Source organism: Rhinoraja longicauda, unplaced genomic scaffold (genome assembly GCF_053455715.1).
Source record: "Rhinoraja longicauda isolate Sanriku21f unplaced genomic scaffold, sRhiLon1.1 Scf000263, whole genome shotgun sequence".
Taxonomy (NCBI): Eukaryota; Metazoa; Chordata; class Chondrichthyes; order Rajiformes; family Arhynchobatidae; genus Rhinoraja; species Rhinoraja longicauda.
In genome coordinates this window covers 25,753-51,820 of record NW_027601481.1, presented here as the reverse complement: position 1 = coordinate 51,820, position 26,068 = coordinate 25,753, and the positions used below count along the sequence as shown (strand labels likewise).

General features: G+C 42.1%; 1 protein-coding gene across 1 annotated transcript in view; it reads right to left on the bottom strand.

The window, feature by feature from the left end:
• Positions 1 to 26,068, bottom strand: part of LOC144590711 (TALPID3 protein-like) — a gene marked incomplete at its 5' end in the record, with an annotated part of 124,168 nt that overhangs the window by 75,443 nt on the left and 22,657 nt on the right. The window contains 2 exons of the mRNA XM_078395135.1: positions 10,749 to 11,012; positions 19,793 to 19,865. Of these exons, the coding sequence (XP_078251261.1) occupies positions 10,749 to 11,012; positions 19,793 to 19,865 (337 nt within the window). The remainder of the gene's footprint in view (positions 1 to 10,748; positions 11,013 to 19,792; positions 19,866 to 26,068) is intronic.

Sequence of the window (26,068 nt, the reverse complement as noted above, 5' to 3'; positions counted from 1 at the left end):
TTCTCCCTTCAGAAATCGGGAGGTTATATTAGCTACCTGACAAAACAATGGGATTCTTTCTAGACCTGATGGAATTTTGAGAAAGAGCAACCAATGTGCACACCATCTCCAATGCCACATCTTTCAAATTCTCAAGATACAGATCATCAATTCCAGTGCACCCATTAGCTTTCTGTCCCATTATTTTATCCAATATTCTCAACATGTGGTTTTATACCATTCGAGGAGGCATTTTGTCGCAAAATAACTGCAAATTCTTTAGTCCCAGTATCCTGTTTCAGTCTGTAAGGGCATACATATTTACAGCCCCCTTACTACCTGTTTTATTTGTTTTAATGTTACTTGCTAGACTATTTTCAATATTCTACAGTACATTCCTTTTTCTTATCGAGGTCTTTGTAATATAAAACTAAATTCTAAAATTTTCTCCCTCTTCAGACTTACTGTTTAGGCAATATTTTAAGCCTTTTTCATTTGATCTAATAATATATTTAGTTTCTCTTATTAGGCATAGTGAGTCTACTTTTCCTGTTGAGATTATTTTGTGCCTCAAAGGGATGTTTATGTACCGTAAACTATAAATGTATTCCTTAAATGCTACCATTATGTGTAATCTACCAGTTTTGCATCTTAACTTTGGAATTTGCTTTCTTTAGATTCAGAACATTGGTTTTGGATCGAATGAAATCACTTAAAAACTTTATGCAAGATTTTTATCATAATATGACTTCTCCAGGAATGGCCCCTTAACTACAAGTTTATTAATTAATTGCTTCTCAATGCATAATATCAGACCTGTTAACATCAGTTTTGATGTAGATCCAGGTTGCCATGATTAATCTATTACCTGTGTTATGTCAACATCTAATTTTCTGATTTATACAATGCCCTATTTTACCATAATTGATTGGGGGCGGGGGGGCTTATCAATAATTTAATTTTCTGCCTTTTTTTCCTTGACGCCTGAGAACTGGTTCTATTTCTTGATTATCTACAATAAGATCCTCTCCATTGACTTTACCCACTCTAGACTACCACCTCTATTTCACCATTCTGCTTATCGTTATAAATGTTGTGCATTTTGAAGTATTTAATTTACAGCATTAGCTTTTTACATATTCCCATATTAAAAGATTCCTTTGAAATGTACTTTCAATTATATCAACAATTTCACCATCTGACTATTCAGATAAATTCAGATGAAGTCTTCAATTTTGTCCTGCTACCATTTCCCCCAACAACTTTAATTGGAGGTATATTCTTACATTTGTATGACCAGGCAATTCCTGTCACATTCTAGTTACCATTATTATTTTGATGTCCCAGTTTCTTCTCCTTTCTCTTTAACTTTATTAATTTCCCTTCATCTGAACATTTCCACCCACATTTGATGTTAAACCTTATCTGCAGCTCCAGTTATTCAATTCAGTAGGTCTGTAAAGAAGTCTTCCAAAACTTGAAACGTTTAGATTTTTAACAATTGCACAGTCCATGCAGTACAATGTCCACAGTCCAGGCATTAACACACTTCCATGTTTTCCAGCCAATTACGTTGAGGAAAGATGACTCCGTGAGTCAGGGCTCAATCTGCAGTCCACTATTTAAAGGGGCATTCCACATGTCAATTGTTAGATTCTAGAACTTACTGCTGATCAGCTTTAGAATAGTAAATAGACTTCAAGAAATGAGCTAACTAGACATAGAACAGTCCAGCACAGGAACAGTCCACTCTGCCCGAACATGAGGCCAAGATAAATTAATCTCCTCTGCCTGCACATGATCAATGCCCTGCATATCCATGAACTTATCGAAAAGTCTCTTAAATGCCATTGTCCTTGGATTTGGTACTCCACCAGGGAGCAATAAGATCTTACTGATCAGAATGTCTGAGCACTGACCAGCAACTATCATTGCAACTGCAGATGTTTATCTGTGTTTCAAGTCGGAAGATGGCCAGCTTGACAGAGTGCTCACTGGTTGGTGACCAGCTGACCTTCGCTCCATGCATCAATCAAGCTAGGACCTTGCCACGCTGTGGACCTGGAGCTGAGCACATCACCATAGTTTTCACTTGTCCCCATAACGAGGATAGCTTCCATCCCCACCAACCCAGTCAGTATGGAGACTTATCAATGCACTTGACAATAGGAAAGATATGGTGCCCATTGTCCAACACTTTGGCAACTATTATTTTGTCCTTTTAGAATTACTATGCTACTCTGTGGTAATGCTAGGACTTTGGTTTCTGGGATTAATTTTGGTTGCTTCAACTTCCTCCAAATCTAAAGTTACAAATTATTCAAATACACCAACATTTTCATTTTCCTGGTCACACAGTCTCCCGCCGAAGTGAATGATAGTAGTTCTGTGTCTATTAAAGAACCCTTGTGGAATCCACCTGGCTCCTCACCTTATTCCGGGTTCGCACCCACTACACTATGTCTCCGACTTTAATATCTTAAAATTCAATCGTTATCCCTCTCAGTGATACGTTTGGAGTTTGAAAAAAAAACTTTATTTTTTTAATTAACTCAACTAGTATGCTTGCACTCCAATCACAGACAAGTAGGCGTTCATGGATTTAAATGCTGCTCTAAATACAGTCTTGTCTTTTTCAAACATCAAGACAGGACTTGATAGGGGGTTAAATGAGATTGCAAAAGCAAGTGTGCAAATTTGAATGGGTGTCAGAATCAATAGCAAATTTCAATGATGTATGCATAAAGTAGTACCATCTTCAAAACAATCCCTCATTTGGGTTTGATTTAAACTGACACCCATTTGCTGTGTCTGAACTGGTTTAAATATTCAGAACTTCTGAGATAATATACCAGATATCTAGGAAGAGATTGGGAAGCTATGTGAAGAGCCAGATATAACTAAATAACAAAAATATGACAATATCACAAACACAAAAGTAAATTAATACTAAACGTGTTTATTAATGTCATATCAGAAATAACATGCCATTAAATATAAATTGGAGAGGTTTTTTTTTGTTCTTAAATCAGCGCAACAAATAATCTGCCAGAGGAACTCAGCAGTGAAAGCAGCTTCTGTGGGGGTAGGATAGGAACTGTCAATGTTTTGGGTTGAAACCCTGCATCAGAACGGGAAGTGAAGATGAGGGGAGATAGCCAGTGAGGAGAGGTGGTGAAACAGGAGCCAGAGGTGATTTATTTACTGAAGAGGGGTGAAGGATGACTGACAGACGGAGCCGGGTAAGCATAGCGGAAGGGTGGAGTTGGCAGACAATTCCTTTCCCCTCCACAGATTTTGCTCGACCCACTGAGTTCCTCCAGCAGATTGTTTGTTGCTCCACATTCTATCAGCCACAGTCTTTTGTGTCTCCACGAGCAATTTATTGCTGTATTTTAATGCCTTGGACCATGTTTGAGGATATGTGACTGTACCTTTCATTTCTCCACGCTATAAATCCTATCCAAGGTGAAAATTCTTGTAATATAAAATATATTTTTTAAGTGTCCATTATTATACGATTCAGTGATTTATTTCAATTTAAAAAAATAAGGAGTTTTTGACGAACCTTTTATTATATGAATCAGTGATTTTTTTTTCAATGTTATGTTTGTTTCCTGCTGCTGTGGTTGCTGTTATAATTGCATGTGTGAAAGCCAATCATCTTATCTTTTTCAAACATCAATAATGCCTGTGCCCTTTAAATGTAGCCTCAGCTGACCGCAAGAGATGGAGGAACTACACTTGTTCTGCAATTATAATTGTCTAGAAAATAGCCAGTAAGAGGCAGGTCAGGTAATCCAGCCCAATATTCTTTGCTTGTAAAAGGAAGAAGCTGGTTAGCTAGACCAAGACAACGAGACTGCAGGTAGCCCCAGAAGTGGGATACAGGAGCAAACTCACACAATCCTGGATTGAGTGCCTGAGATCAGGAAAGGCGAGCAATGGTACATGAACTACAGAAGGGTCTCGACCCAAAACGTCACCCATTCCTTCTATCCAGAGATGCTGCCTGGCCCGCTGAGTTACTCCAGCATTTTGTGTCTATCTTCGTTGAACTTACAGACCGATGTCTGTAACATTCCAAGTCCCTCCATCTTGACTTTTAAACTCTAATCCAACACACATTAATTTTGCAAGTACAATGATCCCTGTCTATGCAACAGTTCACTCAATCTTGTGCAGAAACTGCTGAGATTCAACCTATCATAATGGAATGTTATGCCACTTCCTCATAATCACGATCAACAAATGCTCTTCACTCTGACATTCAACACATACCATTAATTCCACTCACAGAATTTTTCTTTCCTTCAAAGCAAAATAGCAATGAACCAAAGATAATTCGTACCATTTGCTATTAACCACTGGAGGTGATCGACATGTTGTAAGGCACAGATTTTAGAGATGAGGATCTCGTGGCTTTTTGGAAAAAAGATGAATAGTTATATTCATCCATGTGGATTTGAAGTCAGCAGAGTGAAAAAATGGATCATGTGCACAATAATAACTGTTGTTGGAGTGTTATATTTCTGGTCTTTGACATTTTAAAATTACAGTAGTGGAAAGTGACACATGTAGAATAGTGATACATAGTTGACAATGGAATTGTTTATATTGCACAGTAAGTGATCAGTGATGTGTATTTGGCTCAGGATGTCGAATAGATGAGTCATGGTGACTCACTGGGAAACTAAGAAGGCAGCTTTACTTTCATTGTCAACAGACTTTAAAAATATCTATTTTTCATCATTCAATGGTAATACAAATATCACTATACCTTAATTGGTACACTGTCCTTAACTCTGCAATGCGGGTCATCACAGGGACACTTAAGTCAACACCTTTGCAGTGGCTCCCTGTCCTCTCTCACATCGCCCCTCCCAGCACATGCAGAAGGGAGAGGATGTTGAAAGATTGGTGCACCATCGAGGCTAACCCTGACCTTCCCATCCATGCTGACTTGAACAATCTGCCCAACATGCGCCTGAAGTCCCCCAAACAACCCTTCTGGTCTTCAGCCAAATTTCTGGAAGACTTTGACCCCAAGACTGAGTGGCGCAGAGCCTGGAAAGATGCCAACACCAACAACGGAGAGGTCATCACAGGCCCCACAGTGAAACCACCGGGATTTGACCTCCATCGCAAGCAATGGCTAACCCTGAATAGGATCCGCACCCTCCATGCAAGAACAGCCCATCACCTGCACAAGTGGGAGATGACAGACAGCCCTGCTTGCAACTGCGGATATCCAGACCAGACCATCCCACACATCGTGAATGACTGCTCATTAAGCTTTTCCCTGGTGGCATCAAGGCCATCCCCCCAGCAACAGATACTGCCCTGGCCTGGATGTCTACCCTTGATCTACAACTTTAGGCTGTGCACGCCATACGCAAGAAGAAGAATTGATACATGTGACAATAAAAGACCTTTGAAAAAGCTTTGTGCTCTTTGCTGCTCTGGAGAGTGCAACACATCACACCTATATGTGGAGAGTGGCTGGTGTTTACCAAAGGGCATTTCCAGATCTGTTAGGACACCTAAAGTACATCTTCAGCTTGCCAACAGCTTGATCATTAATATTCTACATATCGAAGATATCATAAAATGCTAGAGTAACTCAGCAGGTCAGGCAGCATCTCAGGAGAGAAGGAATGGGTGACATTTCGGGTCGAGACCCTTCTTCAGACTGAAGAATGTCACATGAGTGATATAAGCCAGCGGGAAGGTTTCATAGACCTTCATGGGAAGGTAGACACTCCCGTCCCCACGAGTCTCAGGCAGATGAGGCTCGTCAGCCTGGGAAGGCAGTCCATCTAGGAGAGGGAAAACTCTGACCTAAAATCCCCACTGCCTTGTGGCCATATCCAGTCATAGAAAAGGCTCCTGGAGTAAACCACAAGAAAATCCGGAGTCGGAGTCCCTAAGGCAGTTCGTCGTTGTCTACAACCTCATTCTGGCAGCTCCTGCGACGGCGCTGGTGCCAAACCGTAACAGCTCTGCTGTTCCTTTGGATCAATCAGTGACGTGGAGAGGGGGAACGTGCTGCATGGGCAACAGCCTGTCCTCATGACATCGCCCAGGCTTGCATCCGATCACACATCACTGCAAACCTACACTTACAACCTGGAGAGGACACTCCAGCTTCGCCTGCGGCGTCGACACAACACGGGGAGCAACAGTTACCGGTTACAAGTCATTGCTAGATTGGCGTAAAGCGAGGCGCCAGGAGTTGCTCCCGACGGTGGGAGGGATTTTCGGATCTCACTGGACAGCTACCACCCGCCTCAAGCTGGGCAGCCCCAGCCAATAAGATGCTGTCCCGCCACGGTCTGCTATCCTCACTGGGTGCACGGGGATTAGGAACCATCCGAACAGCAGATCGCAACCATCGCATCTGCAAACAAAAGAACACATCAAAAGAGACCAGCTCTAAAACTGGGAACTTGGAATGTCCAGACAATGATGACCGGCCTCTCTGGAAACCCAAAGGACATCAGCGATTCGAGGAAAACAGCTGTCATAAACAACGAGCTCAAGAGACAACGTAGACATAGCCACCCTTCAGGAAACAAGGCTGGCAGACACGGGCACATTGAAGGAGAAGGACTACACGTTCTACTGGCAGGGGAAGGACTCAGTCGAGTCCAGAGAGCACGGAGTAGGCTTCGCAGTAAGGAACAGCTTGCTGAACATGGTGGAACCAGGCAGAAATGGCTCAGAGCGACTCCTGACTCTCCGCCTCAACACCACCGCAGGCCCGGTCACCCGTGTCAGCGTGTATGCCCCGACACTGTCCTCCACATCAGACACAACAGATGAGTTCCACGAGAACCTCGCATCCATCATCAGCAGCATCCCCAGCAAGGCAGAACTTGTTCTCTTGGGCGACTTCAATGCCAGAGTGGGCGCAGACCACGAATCATGGTCTTCCTGCCTTGGGCAGTTTGATGTGGGCAAAATGAATGAGAATGGACAGTGACTGCTCGAGCTGTGCACTTGCCATGACCTGTGCATTGCCAACTCGTACTTCTAGACAAAGCCCCAGCACAAGGTGTCCTGGAGGCATCCACGCTCAAAGCATTGGCATCAACTGGATCTGATCCTAGTCAGACGTGCTGCCCTCAAGAACGTTCTCCACACACGCTCCTACCACAGTGCGGACTGCAACACAGACCACTCCTTGGTGTGTTGCAAGATCTGGCTGCAACCAAAGAGGTTCCACTGTACCAAGAAGCAGGGGAATCCCCGCATCGATGTCAGCAAGATGCCCCATCCAGACCTCATGCAACAGTTTGCAGAGGCTTTTGAGAAAAAACTTGGCACCTCATGTGCTGGAGACTCTGCAACAGAGAAGTGGGAAACTCTGCGGGACATCATGCACCGCACAGCCTTGGCTAGCTTTGGGGAGAAGATCTCAAAGACACACGACTGGTTTGAGGCCAAGTCGACCGAGATGACTCCCGTCATCGAAGCCAAGCGCGCCACCCTAGCCAAGTACAAGCGGTCAGCCAACGAGAAGAACCTGTAGATCCTCAGGGCTGCCAGGAGCAAGGCTCAGCAGACTGCCAGGCGTTGCACCAATGAGTACTGGACACAGCTTAGTGAGGACATCCAGACGGCCACCATAACAGGGAACATCAGGGGAATATACAATGGCATTAAGAAGGCATTAGGACCAGTCCAGAGCAAGACTGCCCCCTCAAATCCTCCACTGGGGAAGTAATCACAGACAAATGCCAGCAGATGGAGAGATGGGTGAAACACTACTCCGACCTCTACTCGAGAGAGAACACTGTGTCCCCCTCAGCCCTTGTCGCCATCGAGTGCCTGCCGACCATGGATGAGTTAGATGGAGAGCCGACGGTAGAAGAGCTCAGCAAGGCCATTGACAGCCTGGCCTCAGGCAAGGCCCCAGGCAGTGATGGGATTCCCCCTGACCTGATTAAGCACTGCAAGACTACCTTACTGCTTCCTCTGCCAGTGCTGGCAAGAAGGACCTGTACCGCAGGACATGAGGGATTCCACGATCATTACCCTCTACAAGAACAAGGGCGAGGGAGTGACTGTAACAACTACAGAGGCATCTCCCTCCTCAACATCGTCAGCAAGGTCTTTGCTCGGGTCATCTTGATCCGCCTGCAGAAGCTGGCAGAACGTGTCTACCCAGAGTCACAGTGCAGTTTCCGAGCTGGAAGGTCAACAGTAGACGTGGTCTTCTCCCTTCGCCAGCTCCAGGAGACGTGCAGAGAACAGCGGATGCCCCTGTATATTGCTTTCATTGACCTCACCAAGGCGTTTGACTTCGTCAGCAGAGATGGCCTATTCAAGGCTCTCCCAAAGATCGGCTGCCCACCAAAACTGCAGAGCATGATAGAATCCTTCCACATCAACACGAAGGGGACGGTGCAGTTCAATGGCAGTTTCTCGGAGCCCTTCGACATCAGCAGTGGCGTCAAACAAGGCTGCGTCCTCGCTCCCACACTCTTTGGGATTTTCTTCGCTCTGCTCCTGAAACATGCCTTCGGCACCGCAACAGAGGGGATCTACCTGCGTACTAGATCAGACGGCAAGCTCTTCAACCTCACCCGCCTCCGAGCCAAGACAAAAGTACGTGAAGCTCTCATCAGAGACATGTTGTTCGCCGATGACGCAGCAGTTGTGTCCCACACCCAGCAGGAACTACAGTCATTGATGGACTGCTTCTATCGGGCTTGTATGGACTTTGGGCTGACTGTAAGCCTGAAGAAGACGAACGTCCTGGGACAGGATACAGAGGCACCGCCTGTCATCACCATCGACGACTACAAATTTGATGCCGTCCATCAGTTCACGTACCTCGGCTCCACCATCACTGACAACCTCTCCTTGACACAGAGATTGACAAGAGGATTGGGAAGGCAGCTACAACTCTCGCTCGCCTCACAACTCGAGTGTGGACCAATCCAAAGCTGACAGTGAAGACAAAGATAGCAGTCTACAACGCCTGTGTCAACAGCATGCTGCTGTACGGCAGTGAGACATGGACTACATATGCCAGACTGGAGAGAAGGCTCAACACCTTCCACCTTAGAAGCATCCGCCGTATCCTGGGTATATCCTGGCAAGACAGAGTGTCCAACGCCGAGATTCTGTCTCGCGCTGGCCTTCCGTGTATGTTCACTCTACTCAGGCAGCGCAGACTGCAGTGGTTGGGCCATGTCCACCGCATGGAGGATGGCCGCATTCCAAAGGACATCCTCTATGGAGAGCTAACATCTGGGAGGAGAACCATCGGCCGCCCCCAGCTACGTTACAAGGATGTCTGCAAGAGAGATTTGAAGGCGCTCGACATCGATGTGGAGTCCTGGGAGAGCCTTGCAGCTGACCGTACAAGGTGGAGAGGTACCCTGAACCAACATCTCAAAACGGGGGAAGAGAGACTGATGAACGCAGCGGCAGAAAAGCGGGCACACAGAAAGGAGCGCAGCAACTTCAACAGACCAGAGTGACAAATGTGGCCTTTGCGACAGAGACTGGCACTCCCGCATTGGTCTCTTCAGCCACAAGCGACGCTGCTCTAGCTGAGGTGTGGAGCAGGCAGCCAACTAGGATGCATCACCCATGGTCGAGGGGGCCTAAGAAGAAGATATAAGCCACAATTTAATGATGAATTTCAAATGGCCTTCAATCCCCCCATCTCCAAGCTAACTTGGAGGAGCATTCTGGGAGGGTAGACTACTGCAGAAAGTGACATGCTGGTCTCTGCACAAGAATCTACATGGTAATTGTAGACTTTCAAAGTGCTCCCCCTCCCCTCACTCACCATCAACAACACCACGGGCACATCTGTGGAGTAATTTAAGTTCCTTGGAACCATCATCTCCAGGGACCTTAAATGGGGGGCCACCATTGACTCCACAGTCAAAAAGGCCCAACAGAGGATGTACTTCCTGCGGTAACTGAGGAAACACAATCTGCCACAGGCAATGATGGTCCAATTCTAGACTGCTATCATTGAGTCCGTCCTCACCTTCTCCATCATGGTCTGGTTTGCCTCAGCCACCAAGCACGACATCTGGAGGCTGCAACGGATTGTTCGATCAGCTGAGAAGGTTGTTGGCTGCAGCCTTCCCACCATTGACGAACTGTACACTGCAAGGGCCAGGAAGCGAGCGGGCAAGATCATCTCTGAGCCCTCTCACCCTGGCCACAAAATCTTTGAAGCACTTCCCTCTGGAAGGCGACTCCAGACTGTCAAAGCAGCCACAGCCAGACATAACAACAGTTTTTTTCCACGAGTAGTTCTACTCAATAACCAAAGTCTGTAGTCTCTTTTTTGCTCTGATTTATTTTCATCCACATGTTGTATCATTAATGTTGTATCATTATTTTGATGTGTTTATGCTTTATTCTTAATTGTTAACTGTATGTTTGTGTTGCCATTTGTGAGCAGAGCACCAAGGCACATTCCTTGTATATGCACATACTTGGCCAATAAACTTATTCATTCATTCATTCTTGCGGTTACACACTTTCTGCAGTTTGACAGAGTGGAAGCCCATGCCATTCACCACCTATTCTGGGTGACTTGGGAACACATGATTCATTTCTTTCTTAAAAATACAATGGACCAAATTGCAACAAGGCAAATGGTTCATATGACCAATTACATTATATTGCATTGATTCAGATGAAAACACTAAACCAGGTCTTTGGATTATAATTTCGTAACACAATGGCATAAAATTCAATAAAAAACTTCTCACAATTTTCACAACTCTCACCTTTGATTTCTGCTCTTTCTGCTGTGATGACTGTGTGGTAGCCTTGCTCCTCTGATTTCTATTTCCACAATCATCCTCAAATTGCTTCTGCCCTGATCTTGCTGTGCTTATGGATCTACTTGCTGTTGATTCTGGTTTATTTAGCATTTTATCCTTCACGTCTTTGTTAAATTTGACAGCCTTAACATCATATCTTTTTCTCGTAACACTCAGTTCCTGTTGGCTTGATTTACTTTGAAGATAGTTCTTCCTTGCAATTTCACCCTGAATGAGAAATTGAATATTTATGCATTAGACCTGATATACCTTTGGAATACATGTCAGAACAAAAAAGTGATCATTAATTTCAACTTTACTTATTTTCTGCATTTTCCACATTTTATCGAGCCTGATATTTTAATCACACAAGCATGTAGACACAAAATGCTGGAGTAAATCAGCGGGACAGGCAGCATCTCTGGGGAGAAGGAAAGGGGTGAGGTTTCGGGTCGACATCTTTCTTCAGACTGATGTCAGGGGAGTGGGCAGGACAGACAGAATGTAATTGGAGAAGTAAGACTGGTCCTATATTCTATCTCTGTCCCGCCCACTTCCCTGACATCAGTCTGACGAAGGGTCTCGCCCCAAAAAGTCACCCATTCCTTCTTTCCAGAGATGCTGCCTGTCCTACTGATTTACTCCAGCATTTTGTGTCCATCTTTGATTTAAACCAGCATCTGCAGTTCTTTCCTACACATATCAACGCAAGTACTCTAGGAGCCGATAGGTGGGATTATACTCATCATAATTCTCCACATTTAAAGCATCTAATCAAGTCACCAAACCAGTGGAAATTTAGACTGGAGAAATTCCATCATAATAATCATAAATATAGCCAGTTCAGATGATAACTTGTGCCTTGCAATTAAGTCTGGGTAATAATGGTTAATACATTTCTGAAGATTGTTACATATGGTGCTGTATGTCTACTATCAAGTTTAACCTTGCTGGGAGATAATTGTGAACTGAAACTGAATTAAACAATTCTGAAGTCTTCTGGGTTTCTCCCCCAAATAGAACAGTTCAGCATTCATCCATCGGGCTGCCCACTGGTTTGTCAAGCCCGTGCACTATAGGAAGCACATTACTATCATGATTAAATAGCTCAATATGACAATGTCGTATATGATTGAGCAGTTATCCAATGGGAACAATGCTTGGTTCTCACAGATGTGGTAGCAATAACCCATGAAATATTCTTAAAACAGATGAGACTAGGATGATAAAAAAATACCATATCACCCAAAGCCAATTCAATTATGCCACAAGAAATTAATGTTTACTAATCCTGTAGCATGGTACTACATCTGCATAAGTACAATTTTCCCAGCAGGAAATATATTTGAGAAGACCATATAGCAATACATCAATGTTACCATTTAAAATTGGCTTCTATTAAGAATCATTAAAATGAAACTCCACACTGACATTTTATTTCTATGCTAAACTACAATATAAATAGTTGTTTTAACAAATATGAATACATTTGCTAACTTTTTAACAAAGCCTTGAATTATTTTAGAGCTAGTCGATGGTTTCCAATAATTAGGCAGTGCACTGATTTGAGCCTTGAGGATTAGAAGGGTTTGTTATCAACAGCAAGTGTCTGAAAAGGATAACCACTCATGATGGTGCTTCAGAAACCCTCCTCTGCCAATTAATGAGAAACTGTCTGACCTACAGTGACGCCACTCTAAAACCAAGGTTGCCGAAAACAAGTTTGCAGATGGCACATAAATTTGCACACACAGTTGCCAATCACTTCTCCCAAGCCAACACTAAGTCCCTGTCATTCTCAGGCGGCTATGTTAGACACGCCATGTCATTTGTTGCATGCCTAACAACAGGCTTACAAAAGTCACTCTTTTCTGAGCTATGTCATAGGAGAAGATTACCAAGTAGACTGAAGAAAAGATTCAAGGGCATTCAGTTTAGTTTAAAGATACAGCGTGGGGAAAAAAGGCCTCTTGGCCCACCAGATCCATACTGACCATCAATCACTCACTCACACTAGTTCCAGGATATCCAACTTTCACATCCAGTCTCTGCACAGAGTCCAATTAACTTGCAAACCCGCTCGTCTTTGGGATGTGGGAGGAAACCAGGGCATCTGGAGGAAACCCACGTGGTCACAGAGAGAACATGCAAACTCCATTGAGACACTGCCCCGAGGTCAGGTTCAAACCTGGATCTCTGGCGCTCTACCAGCTGCGTCACCATGCTGCAAACTGTGCCTTTGGACCTTACTTGGATAAATGCAACAAACCCACTAACTCCTGGGAGCTTCTGCCCACAACCATTAAAAGTGGAGACGGTGCATTTGAGATGGTAGATGAACTAGACTATGTTTGAGGAGCACACGGAAGCCCTGAGGAAGCAGTAGAAGCAGCTCATCACCTCATAAACTGACTATATGCCCACCCATCAGCCAACTCTTGCCCCATTTGTGGAAGAATATGCATTTCCCACATTAGCCTCTTTAGCCATCTCAGAAGCCACATTCCGTCATAAACTACAGACACCATGTCGAAAATCAAGGCTTATTATCATCATCATATCATATCATATATATACAGCCGGAAACAGGCCTTTTCGGCCCACCAAGTCCGTGCCGCCCAGTGATCCCCGTACATTAACACTATCCTACACCCACTAGGGACAATTTTTACATTTTCCCAGCCAATTAACCTACATACCTGTACGTCTTTGGAGTGTGGGAGGAAACCGAAGATCTCGGAGAAAACCCACGCAGGTCACGGGGAGAACGTACAAACTCCTTACAGTGCAGCACCCGTAGTCAGGATCGAACCTGAGTCTCCGGCGCTGCATTCGCTGTAAAGCAGCAACTCTACCGCTGCGCTACCGTGCCGCCCTTGATTCATGCATGCTGGAGAAGTGGACCACCAAACAAGTTCATGTGAAGTAGATCCATAAAAATGTTAAGGACTTGGGGAAGAAGTTCATGTGAATGCTGCCAAGAATGGAAGGTAGGAGCTGGGTTTATTCTTTTTGGAACGTAAGCAGCTGAGGGGTAACTAAACAGAGGTTTATCCAATTGTAAGGAGCATAGTTTTTGGGCTCAGTAAAAAGGAGCATAGATAGGGCAGATATTCAACATCTTTTTCTTAGAGTATGGGAGTTAAGAACTAGATAGCACAGGTTTAAGTTGAGAGGGAAAATAGTTAAAGAAGATGAGAAGGGTAATTTTTCCTAACTCCAGTCCAGAAGCTCTCCCCGCATTGAGCACTGAGAAGGCAGGATCAATTGTGTCCAACATCACCATGATGAAATGCGCCTCGAATAGATCAAACATCTATTGATTCAGTTGGGCAGGATGGCCAATTGGTCATGGCTACACCAATATGTTCCAAAATGCATTCGGGATTTCAAGGCCTAAAAGTGTTTGTGGATTCTCACTGCCTGGTGCCCCCAATATAAGCTCAACAAGCTGCCATTTTGCAAACTATAGTCAGTAAGAAAATACACCATTGGAGCATCGGGTCAAGTAAGCTTATAATCATAGAAACTTACAAAAGGAATCTATCAGACCCATTATGTCAACCGAGAAGAAAAAGGTTTTTGAAACAAAGACCATCTTCTAACTTTTGGTACATAGTCCTTTGTTGATAATAGCATTGGAAGCATCCATTTAAATACTTTTTAATTGTGCTGACGTTTTTCAGGTAGTATGTTACAGACTGGGAGAATTTATTTTCTCCTAAATGTTCTAATCCTTTTATCTATTACATCTCAAACTCCCCTAATTACTGGCTCACTGAAAAGGAAAATATGCCCTTCCTTTACATCTTATTTAGGTCTCGCATATAAAATATATGCGTCAAATAAATCTCAGATTCTTGTTCCAAATAAAAATAAACTTAGTCTAGCCAAGCTTTCCTCATGACTAAATCTCTATCACCTGCAACAGCACCATAAATCTCTTCTGATTGCTGTCTCGTGAGATTGCATCCTTACTTTAATGTGATGGCTAAAATTTCTTGTTGTATTCAAAATGCATCCTAACTTGTGTTTTATACAATCCTTATCGTGCTTTCCCTGTGCACATATTCCATTCCACAGCTAATGAAGTATTTTTCAAATGCCTTCCTCAGTATTTTATCCACTTATGCTGCAAATTTCATGTGGCATGTTCCTCTGTACTTTTCACTGCCTAACATGTTTTGTATTTCCAACCCTTATTTGGCCTCCAAAAAGCATGACTTCCCACCTCTCTGGGTTGAAATTTACTTACAACTATTCTGCACATTTAGAAAACCCATTAACATCTTTTTACAGTCTACAACCTTCTTATCAACCAGACAGACAATTTTGGCATCATCTACAAACTTGTTAATCACGGCTTCTTATATTTAATCCAAACCAGTGACATCCAAGAACCAAGAAGAATTGATCCAGGAATGAATCCCACTGCAAACTGCCCCCCAGTAATATTGATCAACTAGCATCCTACACGTTCTACTTGATATGTTCCTTCAGATCCAACAGATTTGGACTTGTATAGTAAGTCAATTAAGTGACTTTGTTAAACAGCCTGCTAAAATCCAAGCAAACCATACAAATCCATTCGACCCTCATTGAGGTTCCACTAAAAAAACAGTCAACGTAGTCCATTGTGACATGCCCATAACAGGATCACAATCTCAGAATCATAGTTATGGAGCACACAAACAGGCCCTTAGGCCCAACTCCATCATCCCGACCAAGTTGTCTAACCAAACTAATCCCATTTGCCCGTGTTTGGCCCATATCCCTCCAAACCTTTCCTAACCATGTACCTGTTTAAATGTCTTTTAAACGTTGTAATTGTATCTGTCTCTATAGTTTCGTCTGACAGCTTGTCAATACACCGTCCATCCTCTCTGTGGAAAGAAAATGCCCTTCTGGTCTCTTCTAAATCTTTCCCTGCTTATCTTAAACCTTTGTACCTTTGGCCTCCAGTCTTATCGACTCTGCTACCCTGGGAAAAAGATTTGGATCATTTATTTTATCTATGCCCATCATCATTTCAAAAAACTCTATAAAAATTACCCCTCAACCTCCTGATGCTGCGGGGGAAAAAGACCCAGCCTGTCCTCTCTCTTTTTAACTGAAACCGTGCAATCCCGCTAACAATTTAGTGAATCTTTTCTGCACCCTTTCCAGCTTAATGACATCCTTTCTATTGTGGGCATTCAGAACAACACACAATGCTCCAAGTGTGGTCTCGCCAATGACTAGTACACCTGTAACATTATGTCCCAACTCCCTACTCGATGTCCTGACTGATGAATGTCGGCATGCCAAATGCCTTATTCATCACCCTCCACTTTGAGAGAGCTATGTACCTGTAACCATGGGTCTCTCTGTTTTACAACACTCTCCAGGCCCCTACCATTTACGGTGTAAATCCTGCCCTGCAACACCTTGCACTTGTCCGAATTAAATTCAACCTGCCATTCTTTGGTCCACTGGTCCAGCTGATCTAGTTCCTGATGCATTTTTAGATAATCCTCTTCACAATCCACTATTCACCAATTGTGCTGTTATTTGCAAACTTACTAACCATGTTAACAACACACTGCCATCCAACTTGTGAATATAGATTTCAAACAACAGTGGACACAGCACCAATCTCTGCAGCACACCACTGGTAATAGGCCTCCAATCTGAAAAAATAATCTTCTGACTCCTTCCACCGAGCCAATTTTGAATCCAATTGACTTGCTCACCGTGGATCCCATGTAATCTAATCTTCTAATGGTGGTGGCCAGTGCCATCTTCTTCGCTGTCATGTGCTGGGGTAGAAGAGTGAAGGCCGTGGATGCCAACAGATTTAACAAGCTCATCAGGAAGGCTGGCTCTGTCCTGGGGGTGTAGTTGGATTAACTGGAGATGGTCTTGGAGGGGAGGATGCTCCTCAAACTGTGAAGTATCTTGGACAATAGAGCTTACCCCCTCCATGACACACTGGTCAACCTGAGGAGCACCTTTGGCACTGGTTCCACCAAGATGCAGCACAGAACACCACAAGATAGCCTTTTCCCTGTGGCGATCAAACTGTACAACTCTTTCCCCTTCTTGGATGGGGGGGGGGGGGTAGCTGCTTTGCGCTCTGGGCCAACTGGAGCTCTAAGATGCAAGTCACTTCATTTCCCCACCTTATTCCTATTTTGATATGTCTGAACTTGGCCTCCTCCACTGCCAGGCTCAGGCAGGTAAACTGGAAGAAAAGCACCTCATATTCAACTTGAGTAACCTAGAATCTAACAATAAGATCAATGAATTCTCCATTTTCAGGTTTAAACCATCCCCTGCCTCCCCAGATCTACCTGTATCCTCTCTTGCACATCTTTTTTTCACTCCCATAGTTCCTTTAATCTCCGCCTTCTGGAATGGAACTCCATTCCACCCACCATCCCTCCCTCTGGTCCTCCTCATCCTCCTTTGTTATCAGATTCTACCATCTGCCACCTTGTCTTCCCACTTGTCACTAGCCTTTGTGACTATCTCTGCCCCTCTCCCCACCTAACTCATCTGCCAATGAACCCCTCCTTACTAGTTTTATCTATCATTTGCCAGCCCTTCCCCACCCCTTCCTATCACCTTTCTACTGGCTGCCTCTCTTCGACACCAGCTTTAACCAATAGTTCTAATCAGAAATGTCATCTGGCCATTTCCCCCCACAGATGCTGTCTGTTCCTCCAACAGTTTGTTTTTTGGTCAAAATTCTAACAGCCACTTGTTTCTCCACTATGTGGGACCTATCAAGAGCATTGCTAAAGTCCATGCAGACAACATCTTCGGCTTCTCTCATCAATCCTCTTAAGACTTTAACTTGTGGACCAGTTTGCCAATGGAAGCCCCACCTCCCCCAATGTTTCCCCCTCACTAGGGATAACTACATTTAAAAAACTTTCCTGATAGAAATCTGCGCATCTATGGCATTCCCAGTCGATATAGGGAAAGTCAAAATTCCTTACTGACATCCTATGGTTTGACATACTGGCATAAAGGAAGGATGAATGAGTGCCAATTTTGGTCTGAATACAAGGTATGGACCTGTAGGATGCCGTGACCATGGTCACAAACCAGACGTACATGGAGAATGTTGTAACTCTTCAGATTGATAAAATGCTAGGTTGGTGAAGAAGAGCCTGAAAGAAAGTGTACCTTAAATTCTGGCACACCTGTGTTGCAAGCTCAACATAGCATTCTCTTATCTTTAATTGTATGTTAATGGTGGAGGGTGGCTAATTGACCTAACCAACATTGCAGGGGACTGTGGGCAATGTTAAGTCATTGATATCATGTGCTGAAATCTTGAAACAAACCATTGCCAAAAAAGCTAAGGCCACATGAACCTTCTTGGCCATTCAGTGCAGGCCACCATCTGAAGCAAGCTCCAAAGTGTCAAAGCAGAAGGTGACTTTGTGTTTTTGTTTTGTAAATTAGCATCGGCAGTTCCTTATTTTTACAAAGTGCTGGAATAACTAAGAATTTCTCATAACGCATAAATCCCAGCAGCATCCCAGGAGAACATGGACAGGTCACGTTTTGGGTCGGGACGTTTCTTCAGACTGATTGTGGGGAGGTGGGCACATGGGTGGACAGAGATGAAAAGGTGTCAGATAAGGCGAGGAGTGAAATGTGAAGCCAGAGGAAGGGATGTAGGTGGAAGGGGCCAGGAGAAGGAAGGGGGGTGGGGGGGGGGGGAAGGAAGGGGAAAGGAGGAGGGGAGGGATATTGGAAGAAATAATGCCACCTGGATGGGGTACAGAGAAGGAGGGGTTGCAAGTGGGGAGTTGATGTTACCAAGAATTTGAAAATTCATCGTTCGTACCTTTGGGTTGTAAGCTACCCAAAAGGAATTTGAGCAGCTGTTCCACTATTTTGCGTATGGCCTCACTCTAGCCATAAATAGAATGTCGGTATGAGCATAGGACAGGGAGTTGAAATGGCTAGCAATCAGGAGATCCAGCAGACATTGGTACTACAAACCTCAGGCTGACATTTCGACCAGAGATTTGTTCTATAAAGGTCTCAGCATTTCCATTTTCAATGCCTCGTTCATGGTTTGTATTTCTGTAATTCTACTAAATACAAACTTCTTCAAAAGTTTATGATAACTAAGGAAAAAAATAAACATGCAAAGACAGGTATTTGGACAATGCAAATGACGATGCAACTGTAATGCTACTGCATTGAAAAACAGCTCAATGCATAGCAACTGAGGTTGCTTTGACATTGGCATTAGCAGGACATTTGTCCACGGTATTGTTTTTTCTAAGCCAGTGAACATGGCAACTCTTGCTTACCACGTGAGGTCCAGTATTTGGAAATTGCCAATAAAACTATTAGTTCAAAATGAGTATAAATAGAGCTCAGGCATGACTTTAAACTAAAATGGCTCATGCGAAGAAACAGTACATAGCTTTATAGAAGACACAAAATGCTGGAATAACCCAGCTGGTCAGGCAGCCTCTCTGGAGAACATCGACAGGCGTTGTTTCGGGTCCGGTCCCTTCTTCAGACTTTGTTGGGGGGGAAAAAAGCTGGAAGAAATGAGGGGCAACACAAAGCCTAGCAGGTAATAAGTAGATATGGGCAGGGGGTGGTGATAGGCAGATGGGTGGACAAAGGCCAGACTTGAAAAGACAGATGTGAGACAAAATAATTAAAATATTGCAAATTGAAGCTAGATGAAGGAAAATAATGGATGGAGAGGGAGGATGTAAAATTAGTGTGTCCAGGTGGATGCCGGGGAGAGGGGGGGAAGAAAAGAGAGAGTTGGGGGTGGAGGGGAAGAGGGTTTCAGATGCCTACAATTGGAAAGATCAGTGTTCAAACCGTTAGGTAGGAATGTTCTTTTCCATGGGCATCCAGAATTTTTAAACAATCAATTAAAATACCAAGACAGTTAATTTCTCAGATAGCATATTAAAATTAATATTTGGATGTTAAAGAATTAACATTCTTCAGAAGACTTGCAAAATCTCTCAGCATACCTGAATATCCTTATCAATAACTGTGATCCAGGCATCAACAGTCTTCCCAATACGAATCTTCTCTGCATCATCACTGAAATATAATTCAATTAATTAGAGTCAAAGTTTTCTGCATGACATGTCCCTAATTTATCAGTCTCTTTGAAACATAAATGGAAAGTACATGATCATGTTGGTCTGTATTGCTTTCAATTCGTTCATTGACATTAAATGATACTTTCCCTATAAAGTGTGCGGCATTGCAATTTCGGTGGTTAAGTCTTTCAATCAATCCTATCACAGCTATAGATTTGCAAGCCATTTCAAATTCCAAAATAAATTTGGGCTTTCGGCACCTTTCCCATTGTGGCTAATATTTTATATTAAAACATCAGTTTTGAATTGCAAATAACTGAAAGATCAAAACCGACAGGGCAACATTTATTTCAAGCTTAGTATTAGCACAGTCGAGGGACTTACCTTTGAACTAATATGTGTGTGTTTAAACTTCACATCAGGCATTTAAGAACACAGCGCAAGCTGACAACAGGATACAATATTGAGGGACATGTTGGAGATCGTATTTGTCAGATGATAAATTAAACCATAGCCTTGTTCGCTTGCTTTTAAAGAAAAAATATTTAATTTCTTGTGACACATTTCAAACAGGGGGGAGTTTTCCAGACAACACTGAACTAATTAAAAACTAAATCAGATTAATTGGTCATTTATCTCACCGTTATTTGTGAGATCACGCAATGCTTAAATTAGCTGCTGCACTTCTTACATTGCAACGCTTCACTGTGAAGTTCTTAGGATGTTGTAAAAATGCTACATTAATGCAATTCATTTTGAATTGTTGGTTTTCTAACATTTCTCAAATGGCTCCTTCCAAATTAACTTTTTTCCAACCTACATTCCAACTTCAGGGATTTGATTTGTATTTGGCCCCCACACGAATTGTATATTCCATGGAAACATTATCGACCAACAGGAAATAATAGCTGGCTACAAATGGAGTTAAACGAAAGTCAAGATTCAAAAAAAGGATTAAAAATCAGATCACACTAGGCTGCAAGACTGAAACGATCTGGTACTGTACCTTTGCCCAAATGCACAAACCACAAAGATACTTTTATTCCACACAGCAATTTTTTTTGATTTGCGTCAAGATTCAAACTTCAAATTATTTCCACATGTTAATATGCTCAGTAAGTTGGCAGGTTACTGTGGAACCTATTCAGATATGTCTGGCCAGAAGGAAAAACATGGAAGTACGTTTTTGTGTTTTGCAGAGTACAAAACATGTATTTCAAAAGAGAAATTTGCAAAAGAAACAAAGGGAGTAAGGCTGCATAACTATATTTTACTTGTAACTGGGGATCTGCAACGGTCATAATTTCTGGATTCCGCTTTATGGGCTTCGGTATTCCAAATGGACTGGATGATAAACTGCATGTGTTGCATGCTGGTCCCATCTGGCTTGGCAAGCCAACTTGGAAAGGCATCGGTTCCAGATGCATGTTCTTGTTTGGCAATACAGTGGTGCCTCTGACCCAGCCGTGATCTCACTAAACCAGACAAGTCACTTGAATCGGTTTCACCCTTCCCAAATATTAGTTTAGGATGAGATCTGATCTGGTGTTTGTCCTTGTTCTCTTCTTTTTACTGTAGCATTCATTTGACAATTCCAAGAAGTAAACTGATGACTGAGCAGTGTTCCAAACCTGTGCAATTCCACACATTCTTCATCTGGTCTATGTTTTCAGTGGTCCACAGAACAAACCCACATATTAGCAGGTTTGAACAGAATTTATACTTGTATTCATATTTTTCCCCTGTGCAGTGAACCACATACAATTGAAGGCAGTGGAACTATTTAAAATTTCGGGAATGTGACCCAATAACTTAGCAGCATACTTTGGTGTTAATTGTTTTTTAAGCAGTAAGCTTTGTCATGTTCATCATTAACCTGAAGAATTTCTGGAATTAAACTGTTACAATCAAATGGGAAAACTGACATCATCCATGGTAAAAAAAAACAAAGTGCTGAACTAACTCTGCAGGGTCAGGCATCATCTCTGGAATACATGGATAGGTGACGTTCAGGTCACCTCACCATGTACTCGAATCGTCACCTATCCATGTCTTCCGGAGTTACTGCCTGACCAACTGAGTTATTCCAAGACTTTGTGGGGGTTTTTTTGTAAACCAACATCTGCAGTTTCTTTGGTCTACATTTTAGCAGCTAAGGTATCTTCCAAAAACTAGCAGCAGGACTTGTATAAATAAATTCTTACAAGTCAAAATGACCCATTTGAAATATTGCATATGCGCAGCAATAAACTAGTCTGGCCAGTAAAAAAAAATTACAATATATTGCCATAAACTTTCTTGTTCAGGAAAGAATTTAAGGTTACTGCACTTTGTACTGCAGAATAAATCTTTGATCTATTCTTGACAGTCCAAACTAATATTTTCTCAGGAATGTATTTGAACTCCAACATTAAGCCAATTGAAGCCATTATGGTTTCTGTGGCAGATGTGAAAAATTGCTAGGTGGCTTGTTCAATTAATTATATTGACCTGATGCTCTTCGTGGACCTTCTTAAGTTCAGTCTCAGCACCGGCTGCTAAGGCATGGTATTTTTCCATTTCACTACGTCGACAGTTATTTAGGATTCTATCTAGGATGTAGCTGAGCCGAGGGTTGCTAAGCAACGGTTTTAAGCAGGAGATAAAAATGGGAACACTGTGCATGCGAGCACAGCTTCCTTTGATGACCAATATGGCTGAGTATCTATTCCAAATACAATCTATGAGGAAGGTTTGATTTGTGAAAAAGCAGCAGTGCTTCAGTAAATTATGTGGGCATTCATTTCAAACACTATAATTTGTCTGATAAGGATTTTACCCCAAATCTAATTTTACATCACCCAGCATATGTCTAATCAAAAGAAATTAAAGTTAATATGGAAATGAAGTGATTTATCAACAACTTTTAGCATAAAGATGAAACTTTAAAAATAATCAAGCATCAGTCATTTGATTTGTAAAAATGTTCACTACATTTTAATAGATACAACAGTGTCATTTCTATGTTTTTCTATAATCCTTAAAGCTACCCAGAAATGCTACAGTAAACAGCCAGTGAAAATCAAACATCATCAGCTGGGTACAATCTGTCATTCAATTTTTGAGAGGTGATACATTTTCGTAGGCAGTGCCTGGTTTCTGTTGACTTATTCTTCACGGCAATGTGGCCAAACTCTTAAGTGCAGCAGAGAGACAAGGCTAAAATAATTAGATGTTTACTTGAATCTTTACTCCCCCCCCCCCCCCCTCCCCAGGTAAAATGGGGACATAGGTTTAGGTTTATTGTCATGTGTATCAAGGCACAGTAAAAAGCCTTGTTTTGCATGTTATCTAATCAGATCAAATAATACCATACATAGATACAATCAAGCCGAACTGAAGTACAATAGGTAGAGCAAAAGAATGCAGTATAAAGTTCTCAGGAACAGTTCCAGAGAAAAGGTCCAATGTCCACAGTGTGGTAGAGGTAAATCAGACAGCATCCAAGTTAGTGGAATTACACTTTTTGTGTCTATCTTTAGTGGAATGACCATTCAGAAGCCTGATAACAGAGGGGAAGAGGCTGTTCCTGAGTCTCGTGCGAGCTTTCAAGCTTCTGTATCTTCTTCTGACGGGAGCGGGAAGTAGAAGGAATAAGTGAGGTGGGGCATGTCTTTGATTATGTTGCAGCTAAAGAGTAAAGACCATATAATAGAGTCATGCAATTAGGTAAACAGAGTATTTATCAAGTTCAATTTTAACATAATCTTCAAAATTTAATTCTGAATGCAGTAGAAACAGCTAAAAAGAAGAAAAAAGCATAAAATTAGAAAAACAAGCTGATCTTACTAACTCTACTTATCTGGAAAGATAGTGGCAATAGTTCCAAAACATTTTATTGCTCTCAGTTTGAATATTTAATGCAACCTTTCCAAGTATAAAATTGGCCATTGACATAGACAATGTCTCTCGCATTCAGGCACAAAACATAGGCCTCCCGTTATAGAACCACTTATCTATCAAAGAGAAATCAATGAAAAAGATAAATGCATGATGAAACCTACTGGGTCATCCTTTCCAAAATTTATTTTCTGACCTGACTTTAAAACTATCTGCAAACTCTCTATTCCTTTTAATTTGATATATTAAATCATATCAGCAAATATTTTTTTGAGAATGATGCACCCTACGGACACCAGTTGCAACATTTTTTCCTTCCTCAGTCGTCTATTGACTGCTCAACTGATAATCAAGATGATATAATACAATTACATCACACAGGACAGAGAGAACTTACTTCTGTGCAACCTCAAAATTTCAAGCACAATGCTGGATCACTTCATCTTTGTGTAAAGATTTCGAAATGCCTTAAAAGGGAGTCATTAGTTAGGGAATGGATCCATTGTAATCCGTTTCAAAGCAGGAAATACCTAGCTGAAGAAAAATTGCCCCAAATTGCATGTAAACGATAGACGTTATGTACTGGGGATCTCCAAGCAGATATTGGAACCCTCGATAGATAAAGCAGATATTGGAACCAAAATATAATGGTTGATTGTATATGCTTTGATTCAAAGTCAGATTAATTCCAAGTACATAAATCCTGCACTCCATCGGAATAAAAAAAATTACAGGGGTGTCAATAACACGTAGCACATCTTCTGTCTCTTTATAATAATCTCTTACAAACACTGGCATTCACATTGCTATTCAAAAAGCAGAAACACCAGAAATCATTTTACATAAATTATATGATCCATATTAGTGATTCACATCATGATGTGCTTTGCTCTTCTACATAATCCCAACCATTCCAAGGTTCAATCATCAAAGATTCATGAATGTGTGAATAGTTGTGAATAGTTTTTAAAAAGTCTATTTTGCCTACTATTCGGTACATAAAAATTCTGATTTTCCAATTAAAAGTCTTTGCAATATCCACCCAGATCAGTGAAGGCATCTTCTCATAACTCGCTTGCGGAGGTCTGAGTGGAATCTAGCCAGTTTATGATGTCAATCAGGTAGCAATTGTTGGAAACTGAATAAAGTTAAACTTTTCCATTAATTATTTTTGTGCCAGCAACATTTTGCTATTAGTCCTTACAGTATTTACCCATGATTGGATAGATGCCTTGAAATGTAGTAGTTATTTAGTTTCCATCTTCCATCATTTCTACTTCACTTTTACTGTCACTACAAAAGCTGTATAAAAATTACTGAAGTTACTGGATATTACTCAGAAGGCAGAATTGAGAATAAAATGCCCAGCAATAAAGTTAAGTAGCAAGAGTTCCATGATCTGTATATCGTTGGATATCACTATCGTATGGGTGCTATTTATACGTGCTGTTAAAACGTTGTTAATTTTTGCATTCTTTCCTTACCATCTGTTTTACCACATCTTTACATAATGATAGGACACTCAAGCCTGCCACCCCACCTTTTAAAACATATAGGACAAAGCAGGTATCACCTTGAGAGAAAAGAAGCAGCAATGAATGATGCCACATTGTGGAACATAATCAAGGACTCAGCCAATTACACCCATGTTCATCCTGAGAATTATATTCCTCACTCTGGTAGCTTTCTCTTCACTCCACCTTTCGTATTTGACATTGGCTAGATTGTATTCATGTACAATATTATCTGATTTGATTGGATAGCACGCAAGCAAAAGCTTTTCACTGTATGTCAGTGCGTCTGGCAATATTAAACCTAAACCTAAACCAGTGAATTATTGGGGGTTAATTTTACCTGCATTTGACAATGTCAATGCCAATAAGATTTTGCATTCCAAGCAAACATAATAGAATATTAGAATAACAGTTTTTGCTGTGGTGTAATACTTAAACTCCTGCAGGCCAGTTGAATCCAATAGCAACATATTAGCTTCTGTTTACAAATAATAGTCTCACAATGGTGTTCAATAAGTTAAGATCTCAGAATGAACATTGCAATTACCACCTGTTAGCAGAACTTCCATTTTGTTGGTTAGCTACAACAAAGGATAGGGGACACAGATGAAGATCTTATAAAAGCACGTCTCAAAAAAACACCAATGTTTAATGGCCATGTTTAACAGGTTAATAGGAAGGATCTTGTGAAGGATCTTGTAAACAAGCTATTTAGGAAAAACTCTCCTGGCACACATGCACTCTTTCATTTGGCAACAATGATGAGTGGTTGAATGACCTTTAAGTTTCAGCTTGTCAAACAAAGCAG